This window comes from Pelobates fuscus, chromosome 3 (genome assembly GCF_036172605.1).
Source record: "Pelobates fuscus isolate aPelFus1 chromosome 3, aPelFus1.pri, whole genome shotgun sequence".
Classification (NCBI taxonomy): domain Eukaryota; kingdom Metazoa; phylum Chordata; class Amphibia; order Anura; family Pelobatidae; genus Pelobates; species Pelobates fuscus.
The window spans coordinates 329,806,043-329,818,061 of NC_086319.1; the positions used below are offsets into that span (position 1 = coordinate 329,806,043).

Below are 12,019 nucleotides of genomic sequence, written 5' to 3' on the forward strand. Positions count from 1 at the left end.
CAGAATTTTTATTTTGCTGGATATCTGGATACAAATTATACTCCTCATTACAAACCTGAATGAACTCTTCTTTAATACTGCTCCTGGTTTGTTTGTTTGTTTTTTTGTTCCATTTTCCATCAGCTCCATATCTGCACAACGCTTCACCCCTAAAGTGTATTTATTTATTGACTATGACATGTATATCGACTTATAGCCTGAGAGTCGTTCGGGACAGAAGACAAAGACAAGTGACACCTATATTACTAAATATCCTTACATAACAATGGACACTTTTTCATCATTTTCCAGGAATTGACGACTTGCCGTGATCGATTATAACACAATAATAATTTTGTTATGTGCGCTATATATTTTATATTTTTTAAGCGTGTGTGAACATTTTTCTCATAAATATATATATATATATATATAGGATTATTGCTTCATTTAGCAGGGCCTGTTAGATTTAAAATACGGTAGTTTTTTTTTTGTTTTTTTTTTAAAGCTTTGTGCAGTTCGAACCGTACACCGACTTCGACAAGGCTATGAGAGAACACGGTCTACACAGAGGGGGCATATTGCATGAAACCGTCTTCACGTATCCAGTAATGCTTCAACGGTCAAAGTACAGTAGATTCAGAAATGACTCATTAACCTCTACGGAAGATGGTACGCAGAGCGTATCTTTAAATGCCAAGGTTGGGACTGACTGTCACACATCTGCTACTTCCTCTTTACCCCTTGACAGTATTGCCTTGGTAACTCCGGATACTTCAACAACGCTATGTACCTTAATACCGAAAATGTCTCATTTTAAGATTTCAAGCCCAGTTAACTTGCTGGGTTTCAAACACTTTTCTCTGGGGGCCAAAGAAGCATCAAAAGTGAAACTGTCAGAGAACTCTACCCTAATGAACCAGACAACATCTGCAGAGACCGCTTTAAACAGCTCCTCACAAGCTACTCTTTCAAGACAGGATGTAGAAATGGACGCGAATACAAAGAACCAAAATGATTGCCTTCTGATGGACATTGAAAAACCACCACTTGCTAAGAGGCAGACTTGTGCTCAGCAGATAGGTCGAAACAATGGGAGCCCCGGTCTCTCCTACTACGTCATAGTGAGTAATCAATTGTTCAAACATGAATATATTACAGAGCAAAATATTGCTATTTTACACCTGTAATGTGTACAGGTCTGTCGATCACATTAAATTAAATACGAGATCATGGGGCCATTTATTTATTTATTTATTTTAATTCTTTATTTTTGCAAAGACAGTCACAGTGCGATATTGATTCAGTTCGTGGCTTACGCTTAAGCCCATTGGTATAAAAGAGTCATTTGGTAACTGCCTATTTTTCCATTTTTTGTATAGATGTATAACATAACGTACATACAGGAAAAATACAAATATCGTTAAGTAGGTACAAGTGAGGTGTGTTTCGCTGTGGTTTTTTAGAGACAAGTAATCATTGCTCTTGTTTCCAATACCCTGTTTTGTCGTTTCGCTAGTGTTTCCCTGTCCAGGCCCAGGACCCTGTGATCTGCACTTTCTCTGGGATGCTGAGCTATTTGATAATTTTCATTGTAGTCGCCCCCCCCCCTCCCCCCGGTGAGCGGGTATTATATATCGAATTGTTCCCATAGCGCCCACACTTTTTGGAAGGTGGTCGTGGTGTTTCGGACTTGGGCTGTCAGTTTGTCCATTAGGCAGTTGTCTCTAATTTTTGTCTGCACTAATGTAAGAGGTGGGGTTTCAGGTTTTATCCAATGCTGCGCCAGCGCTCTTCGTGCTGCTAGATTTAGCATATTTAATAGTCTCTGTTTGTGTTTGTCTAGTCCGTCGGTCAGTCTGGATAGTAGGCACGACCTTAGTACTGGGGTTAGTCTTTTTTGTAATATGTGGGAGTTTATTTATGTCACTTCTTTCCAGTACGTGCGTATTTTGGAGCATTGCCACCCCATGTGGATGTACGTGCCCTTTTCTCCACACAGTCGCCTGCAAGTGTCTGTGGGAAAGAGTCCCATGTGGCATTGTTTGACTGTGGTGGTGTACCACCGGAATAGTGTTTTATACGCCTGCTCCTGTAGTGTGGTGCATATGGATACTTTGGAGCACGCTTCCCATATGTCTTGTCAGTCTGTTCCTTCTCAGGTCTCTCCTAAGTCGTCCTTCCATCTGACAGTGTAATGTAGTGTGCCCCATTCCCCGGATTCTGTTCCTATGTGGCTATACATGATAGATATCAATTTTGCAGGCATGCATTCTTTGAGGCATATGCGTTCGAAAAAGGTCAGTTGTTTAGTTATTGCTGTCTTAACTTCCTTGGTTTGTGCGAAGTCACGAAATCTCGGGTTGTCAGGGGTGTGAGGGAGTTTAGGTGGTCGTAGGTTATTAACTTGTTGTCTTTGTATAGATGTTTTAGATCAGCCGCAAGGTGAGGATCATGTGATTTATACTTAATATCAGGAAATTTGTATTTACCCACTAAATGAACCAAGGCAAGAAAATACACATTAGAACCATGTAAATTGATAATATAGAATTGTATAGAATTTTTTTTTTTTTTTTTAATAAAGTAGTAGAAATAAAAGACTTTAAAGAGGATGATGAAGACTGAAACTTGAATTGAGAAAATATTACTTTGTAGAAAGTATAGTAGTAGATACCATGTCTAGACCTCCAGAGGATATAGCAGAGTCTATTGTACTAATAGAAGTCAGAACATCTTGGAATATGCTCAAAAGAAACTATCCATAAAGAAGCAAAATCAGGTTTGGGTTTCATTTTGGGCAAACCAGGTGGGACACTTGTTTTTTGTTTGCAGTCTATTAAACTCTTCACTTTTATTCCTCCAACACTTTATCCTAATAGTTAAAGGATTGATGCGTTAACTTGGAACTGACATAGGAACTGCAGGTTTTAGGAATACATTAGTGAAGTGGGAACATCCCATCATCAGATCTGCACGATTCACATTTTAGTAACTATACCCCAAATGTTAGAATGTTTATCAGAATCAGTTCTAAAACTCACGACTTCTATTTTGTTCTCTTGGAGAGAAACGACAAAAGTGCTTGAGGCTTTATGCCCACAGAGAATATCCTCACTGCCTTATTTATCAACGAAAAACAAGACAATATTTTGGGTTAAGTGCTAAATATGGAGCAGTCACCATGAAAACCAGTAGCATCAGTCTCATTGAGTATTACTTTGCCTCAAAATAGCAAGTTTTGCCTTGAAATATTGCCCAGATATTCGTAAACATTGGCATTCCATAATAATATCCTAATTAGTTACAAAGATGCATTTAAGTGAGTGCGTCTATTAAAGTGTCTATGGTAAGTTACACTTTTTTGGGGGGTGGGGGTGAATCAATGTTTATTGAGTTGTCCAAATACATTTATAAGTCATATGACAGAATAAGTGAGGCTTTTCAGTGAGCATGGGGGGATGTTTTGGAGAGGATGGTTAGAACAAAAAAAAAAGCTATTTTGAAAATGAAATTAGAATTATATGGTAAGGTAAAAAAGAGAGTATGCATGAAGGTGATCGATACATATGTTATCTCACAGTGAGAAACAAAAAAATGCCTAGCAAAAGTCAAATCAAAGTAAACCTGTCCTTATCTGGGTAGGAAATCAGGGGACTGAAACAAGACAGTTGGTATTTACTATATATACCATTAGGGAGATCTGGAGACTTTATAATAAACCATGATACCAAATGTGTGTGTGTAGTGGCTGGTTGTTGTGTGTGGAGAATGGTGAAAGCTGTATGGGGTGGTTCAATGTGTCTGTGTGTGCTAGTTGAATGTTGCGTGTGGTGGATGAATTGTGTGTGTAGGGGAGTCTGAGTGTTGTGTGTGTGTGCCTGATGGACCAGTGAAGTGTAAGCTGCATCCCTGATGGTCCAGTCGAGGGGCTCCATCGTATGCACCAATATCAGCTACAGATCACTTTAAGGGGGCCATCGTTGTAAGAGTGCTCAGACAATGACACAGAGCCAAATGCAGTGCTATAAGTAATCGAGACGCTACGGGGGACCAGTATAGCACTCTGAAAGTGGACTGATATTGGTACAGACCACAATGTTCCCTCAGCAAAGTTAAGGAGGCACAAGGCCTAGCAGGGAGATCTCTTTTAGAGACGAATTCTCCCCTCATTTAATCCTCCTCCACTTCCCCAGCTGCCGGTGGAGGGATGCATGGGGAGGTCATGGGTGGCCTGGAGAAGAGGCATCCCGACTCTGGCTGCCTATTGCCAGCATGCTGATGACAGACACCAAATTTATACATAATTTATATTAATATTATTATTATTATTTATAAAGCGCCAACAAATTCCATAGCTCTGTACAATTGGTGGACAAACCAACAAGACGTACTGGATAGGTGATGTTGAGAGCCCTGCTCAAATGAGCTTACATTCTAGAGGGATTTACCAGTCCAGAACTCTTGTTCCACTCTGGCTAATGACACCCCAATGATCCTGCTGGAGTTGAAGTTACACCTCCATCTGCAAATACAGTGTTTAATAGTAAAATACTATGGAACAATTCCCATACAGACTCCAGGCACCATTGTCATTACGTGGTCATGGTGCTTGGAGTAATCCTTTTAGCAAAATAAAGCATGTTATTTACCTTATTTGTCCCAGTGTACCAGTCTCACATTGGCCTTCCCCACCTCCACTGGATGAGATCATCAATACTGATGACCTTGGCCAATCCAATGCTTCTCCTTAGGGAAGCATTTGGAGGTTTAGTGCACTGCAGCAATCAGCATCTCCATTGACTCAGTGTATCTCTATGGGGAGTGTTTGGTGACTCCATGCAGTGTGGTAACGCCGAACTTCGGTCCAGCAATTTTTGTAGGACCTCAACCAGTAAATACCTTTAGAGACTGTCCGAGTGACTGACACTAGAAGTGGCATTAGCTAGCAGTGTAAATGTTTCCTTTTTACTTAGACAAGTCAGCGTTTACACTGCTGAGCCTGGAGGGACAGTCTCTTTGTCCCAAAACCACTACATTAAGCTGTCCCACGTGCAGTGGCGTACCTATGCTATGGCAGGTAGGGCACCTGCTCTAGGTTCCTCCCCCCAGCCCTATCACACTCACTCCCAGCCTTGTCCCACTCACAACCCCTCATCCTGTCACAATCAGTTACTATCACATCCCCCCAACCCTATCACTCTGCCCCAAACTTTGTCACACTCACCACCCCTCATCTTGTAACAATCACTCACAATCACATTCACCCCTTCAACCATATCACACTCTCCCAAAGTCACACTCACTGCCCCTCTCACCCTGCCATACTAATCCTGTACCCCTCACCCTTCCAAATTCACCCCCTCTTATCTTGCCACACTCACCCATCTCCAATCCTGTCACTCTCATACAAATCTCCCTCACTCTGTCACATTCACCTCCTCAACTGTTGCCCTCATCCCCCTCACCGTGTCACACTAATCCCCCAAAAGCTGTCACTCCCTCCCACACATGAAGCACAGCCTGAGCATAAACACAAAGCAACAAAATCCACAAGCAACTCCCCTTACAAGCAACACAACGCAAGCAACTATCCCACACATACACTCCCAGATAAAGACATACACATGCAAACTGAAACAGAAACACACATTCACACACAACAATGCTCAGGCACATACAAAGGCACACAATGCAAAATACACAGAAACAGTCAGAAATGCACACACACTCTCAGGAACATAGTGGAATCCACTTCAGGGCCCCCCGAGGCTGGCTCTGGTGTCACCAGGCTGGCTGGCGCACGTGCGAGGGAGAACTCTCCCCTGAGCGCTCTCTGCCCAGTTCCATCACGCACCGCAGTGATGCCGGAGCCAGAATATGACATCATATTCTGTCTCCGGCATCAGTAAGCGGCGCGCGAGGGAGCTGGGCATAGAGCACTCAGGGGAGAGTGCTCCCTCGCGCGCCCGACAGCCAGATAGCCCGGTGACCGGCCACTCAGCAGCACCACTGGATCCCAGGGAATCCCCTCAGCTCTCCCAAAGGTAAGGAGGCTGGGGGATAAAACATTTTTACAAAATGTGTTAGTGTTAGTGTGTGTGAGTGTTAGTGTGTGTGTGTGTGTGTGTGCTAGTGAGTGTCAGTGAGTGTGTTAGTTTGTGTGTCTGTTATTGAGTGTGTGTCTGCTAGTGAGTGTCAGTGTGTGTGTTAGTTTGTGTGTCAGTGAGTGTGTGTGTGTCAGTGAGTGTGTTACTGTGTGTGTCTGTTACTGAGTGTGTTAGTGTGTGTCTATTAGTGTGTGTCTGTTAGTGAGTCTGTTTGATGTCTGTTAGTGAGTGTGTGTTTTGTAAGTGAGTGTGTATGTGCAGTGGTGTATTTAGGATTTGTGCTGCCCTAGGCCCTTCCTGTCAAGGCCGCACTTCCACTGACAGACTCGCACTCACTGACAGACGCACACACTCATTGACAGACACACACTCTCATATACAATGACATACACACACTCACTGATTTGACACTGATAGACAGACTTGTGTAATCTGATGAGAAGTGACAGTTCCCTTGTAAACCCAAAGCACGATTGAAGTTGCCTTCACAGCAGTCAGAGTGACATACAACAGGAAGTATTTGTCACTAACAGCTCCCATTTCACACACATGCAGGGTTGATTACTCAACTGAGAATTCAATGTCAATTTCAATTTCAAGGTCAAAATAGTTGATGGGAAAATTTTCTATTCTTTCAGTTTTGCTACTTAAATTTGAAATTTGAAATTTCCCTTGAAATCTTACTTTAGCAAATAACACTGATGATATTAGCATATGCTACACTATCTGTGATAGAAATTGTAGTTTCATACCAGTGATGTACTAGCGTGTACTAAAATGCAAGTTATATGTGTCAGCAGGGGAGGGCTGGCAGCGTTAGGCCTGGGGGGTAAATCCAGTCAAGTGGCCCATCGCACCAAGAGCAGAGTAAAAACACGTTTCCCATGTGATTGAAAGGGGAGGCAGTCACCTAAACAAACACACTCAGTGACAGGGACACACACTTGCTGATTTTACACACACTAACAAACACACACTCACTGACAGGCACACTCACTGACAGACACACTGTTACAAGTATACTGACTCACACAGACATACAAATTGACACACACACACACACACACACACATACAGGCATACTGGCTAGAACACACACAGACAAACTGGCACACACACAGAGACATGTATACTTGCAAACACACATAGACATACTTGCACACAAACACACAGACATACTGACACACACACACACACACAGACATACTCATACACACACAAACTTTAAAAGCCAGTTTCCTACCTTTGCTGGTACCTTTCCTGAGGTCCAGTGTGCTGGCTAGGGTGCATGGGAGTTGGGGTCTAGCTCTGCTTGCTGTGTATGGGCCACCCGGTGGTCCCCCTTAGTGTGTGGGCCCCAGTGCAACCGCAGTACTAGCACCGCGGGCCCATGGGGGTGAACGAGGGGCGTAACTGGGGACCGCTGGGCCCCTGTGCAAGAATTAAAGTAGAGCCCCCTTGTCACTCTACCTTGTGCATATTCTCGCTCCTCGTCACTCCCCACTAAGCAATACACATGGTTGAAATGTGTGTAGTTTCTTTGTGTGATTGTAGTGTTGCATGTATGTGTGTAGTGGAGAGTTCTGTGTGTGTGAGAGTTCTGTGTGTGAGAGTGCTGTGTGTGTGAGAGTTCTGTGTGTGAGAGTTCTGTGTGTGTGAGAGTGCTGTGTGTGTGAGAGTGCTGTGTGTGAGAGTGCTGTGTGTGAGGGTCCTGTGTGTGTGAGAGTGCTGTGTGTGAGAGTGCTGTGTGTGAGGGTCCTGTGTGTGTGAGAGTGCTGTGTGTGAGAGTGCTGTGTGTGTGAGTGCTGTGTGTGAGAGAGTGCTGTGTGTGAGAGAGTGCTGTGTGTGAGAGTGCTGTGTGGGAGAGTGCTGTGTGTGTGTGAGAGTGCTGTGTGTGAGAGTGCTGTGTGGGAGAGTGCTGTGTGGGAGAGTGCTGTGTGTGTGAGAGTGCTGTGTGTGTGAGAGTGCTGTGTGTGTGAGAGTGCTGTGTGTGTGAGAGTGCTGTGTGTGAGAGAGCTGTGTGTGTGAGAGTGCTGTGTGTGTGAGAGTGCTGTGTGTGAGAGTGCTGTGTGTGAGAGTGCTGTGTGTGAGAGTGCTGTGTGTGAGAGTGCCGTGTGTGTGAGTGCTGTGTGTGAGAGTGCTGTGTGTGGGAGTGCTGAGTGTGATGTGTATGTTAGAGTGCTGTGTGTGAGAGTGCTGTGGATGATGGGTGTGAGAGTGCTGTGTGATATGTGTATGTTAGAGTGCTGTGTGTGAGAGTGATGTGGATGATGGGTGTGAGAGTGGTGTGTGTGTTTGGGGGGGTAGATAAAAACAAAAAACAAGTAGGCATTATGTCCCCCCCTCCCTTCTTACCTTTTAGCCTGGGAGGGGGGGACCGGCATGGTGGTATCTGGGAGGGGGGACCGCCAATCTTTCATCCCTGGTGGTCCAGTGGGTGAGTGAACTCTAGCCTGCGGGCTAGAGTTCACTCTCGCGAGATCCGATCGTTGCCATGGCAACGCTTCGGATCTCGCGAGAGGAACCCAGCGGAGCTGCAAGATAGAGCTCCGCCGGGTCCTCTCCTGGCTCCCTCCCTCTCTCCCTGCTGGCGGCCGGAATATACTGTATGTGGGCCGGTGGGGGAGATCTTTGATCTCCCCACCGGCCCATCATTGAATACAGCGGGGCCGGCGCTCGGATAGTGCCGGCCCTGCATAGACCGGCAGGGGAGATCCTGGGACTTCCCCTGCCGGGCCTCAGCCCCCACGGCCATCGCGGCCCACCGGGCATTTGCCCGGTGTGCCCGATGGCCAGCCCGGGCCTGCCCCCCATGCCTCACTCTCCTAATATATAGGCTGCCCCCCCCATGCCTCAGTCCCCTAATATATAGGCTGCCCCCCATGCCTTACTCCCCTAATATATAGGCTGCCCCCATGTCTTACTCCCCTAATATATAGGCTACCCCCATGCCTTACGCCCCTAATATATAGGCTGCCCCCCATGCCTTACTCCCCTAATATATAGGCTGCCCCTACCATGCCTTACTCCCCTAATATATAGGCTGCCCACCCATGCCTCACTCCCCTAATATATAGGCTGCCCCCCCATACCTCACTCCCCTAATATATAGGCTGCCCCCCCCGATTCCTTACGCCCCTAATATATAGGCTGCCCCCCATGCCTTACTCCCCTAATATATAGGCTGCCCCCCATGCCTTACTCCCCTAATATATAGGCTGCCTTACTCCCCTAATATATAGGCTGCCCCCCCATGCCTTACTCCCCTAATATATAGGCTGCCCCCCATGCCTTACTCCCCTAATATATAGGCTATTTTAAACCCCCCCTCCCTCACTTCCCTGATCTGTAGGCTGTCTCTGGCTGCATGTGTTGCTCCCCTGAGGTTTCACTCAGCAGAGAGAAGCAGGGATAGATGCAGCTTCCTACCCCTGTCTCTCTCTATCCTATCCTATCCCTATCCCTGTCTCTATCCCCCCCCCCCCTTTAGCCTGGGAGGGGGGGACCGGCATGGTGGTATCTGGGAGGGGGGACCGCCAATCTTTCATCCCTGGTGGTCCAGTGGGTGAGTGAACTCTAGCCTGCGGGCTAGAGTTCACTCTCGCGAGATCCGATCGTTGCCATGGCAACGCTTCGGATCTCGCGAGAGGAACCCAGCGGAGCTGCAAGATAGAGCTCCGCCGGGTCCTCTCCTGGCTCCCTCCCTCTCTCCCTGCTGGCGGCCGGAATATACTGTATGTGGGCCGGTGGGGGAGATCTTTGATCTCCCCACCGGCCCATCATTGAATACAGCGGGGCCGGCGCTCGGATAGTGCCGGCCCTGCATAGACCGGCAGGGGAGATCCTGGGACTTCCCCTGCCGGGCCTCAGCCCCCACGGCCATCGCGGCCCACCGGGCATTTGCCCGGTGTGCCCGATGGCCAGCCCGGGCCTGCCCCCCATGCCTCACTCTCCTAATATATAGGCTGCCCCCCCCATGCCTCAGTCCCCTAATATATAGGCTGCCCCCCATGCCTTACTCCCCTAATATATAGGCTGCCCCCATGTCTTACTCCCCTAATATATAGGCTACCCCCATGCCTTACGCCCCTAATATATAGGCTGCCCCCCATGCCTTACTCCCCTAATATATAGGCTGCCCCTACCATGCCTTACTCCCCTAATATATAGGCTGCCCACCCATGCCTCACTCCCCTAATATATAGGCTGCCCCCCCATGCCTCACTCCCCTAATATATAGGCTGCCCCCCCCGATTCCTTACGCCCCTAATATATAGGCTGCCCCCCATGCCTTACTCCCCTAATATATAGGCTGCCCCCCATGCCTTACTCCCCTAATATATAGGCTGCCCCTACCATGCCTTACTCCCCTAATATATAGGCTGCCCCCCATGCCTTACTCCCCAAATATATAGGCTGCCCCCCGCCCCCATGCCTCACTCCCCAAATATATAGGCTGCCCCCCCATGCCTCACTCCCCTAATATATAGGCTGCCCCCCCATCCCTCACTCCCCTAAAATATAGGCTGCCCCCCCATGCCTTACTCCCCTAATATATAGGCTGCCCCCCATGCCATACTCCCCTAATATATAGGCTGCCCCCCATGCCATACTCCCCTAATATATAGGCTACCCCTACCATGCCTTACTCCCCTAATATATAGGCTGCCCCCCCATGCCATACTCCCCTAATATATAGGCTGCCCCCCCATGCCATACTCCCCTAATATATAGGCTGCCCCCATGCCTTACTCCCCTAATATATAGGCTGCCCCCATGCCTTACTCCCCTAATATATAGGCTGCCCCCCTATGCCATACTCCCATAATATATAGGTTGCCCCCCCATGCCATACTCCCCTAATATATAGGCTGCCCCCATGCCTCACTCCTCTAATATATAGGCTGCCCCCCATGCCTTACTCCCCTAATATATAGGCTGCCCCCCCATGCCTTACTCCCCTAATATATAGGCTGCCTTACTCCCCTAATATATAGGCTGCCCCCCCATGCCTTACTCCCCTAATATATAGGCTGCCCCCCCATGCCTTACTCCCCTAATATATAGGCTATTTTAAACCCCCCCTCCCTCACTTCCCTGATCTGTAGGCTGTCTCTGGCTGCATGTGTTGCTCCCCTGAGGTTTCACTCAGCAGAGAGAAGCAGGGATAGATGCAGCTTCCTACCCCTGTCTCTCTCTATCCTATCCTATCCCTATCCCTGTCTCTATCCCCCCCCCCCCTTTAGCCTGGGAGGGGGGGACCGGCATGGTGGTATCTGGGAGGGGGGACCGCCAATCTTTCATCCCTGGTGGTCCAGTGGGTGAGTGAACTCTAGCCTGCGGGCTAGAGTTCACTCTCGCGAGATCCGGTCGTTGCCATGGCAACGCTTCGGATCTCGCGAGAGGAACCCAGCGGAGCTGCAAGATAGAGCTCCGCCGGGTCCTCTCCTGGCTCCCTCCCTCTCTCCCTGCTGGCGGCCGGAATATACTGTATGTGGGCCGGTGGGGGAGATCTTTGATCTCCCCACCGGCCCATCATTGAATACAGCGGGGCCGGCGCTCGGATAGTGCCGGCCCTGCATAGACCGGCAGGGGAGATCCTGGGACTTCCCCTGCCGGCCTCGGCCCCCACGGCCATCGCGGCCCACCGGGCACTTGCCTGGTGTGCCCGATGGCCAGTCCGGGCCTGCCCCCCATGCCTCACTCCCCTAATATATTGGCTGCCCCCCCCCATGCCTCACTCCCCTAATATATAGGCTGCCCCCCATGCCTTACTCCCCTAATATATAGGCTGCCCCCATGTCTTACTCCCCTAATATATAGGCTACCCCCATGCCTTACGCCCCTAATATATAGGCTGCCCCCCCATGCCTTACTCCCCTAATATATGGGCTGCCCACCCATGCCTCACTCCCCTAATATATAGGCTA

General features: G+C 48.1%; 1 protein-coding gene across 1 annotated transcript in view; it reads left to right on the plus strand.

Moving 5' to 3' along the window:
- The first annotated feature begins 505 nt into the window (after nt 1-505).
- The window catches only part of SHC4 (SHC adaptor protein 4), a 61,974-nt gene continuing 50,460 nt past the window's right edge, over nt 506-12,019 (plus strand). The window contains exon 1 of the mRNA XM_063445685.1: nt 506-1,103. Coding sequence (XP_063301755.1) covers nt 528-1,103 — 576 coding nt within the window. The 5' untranslated portion in view covers nt 506-527. The remainder of the gene's footprint in view (nt 1,104-12,019) is intronic.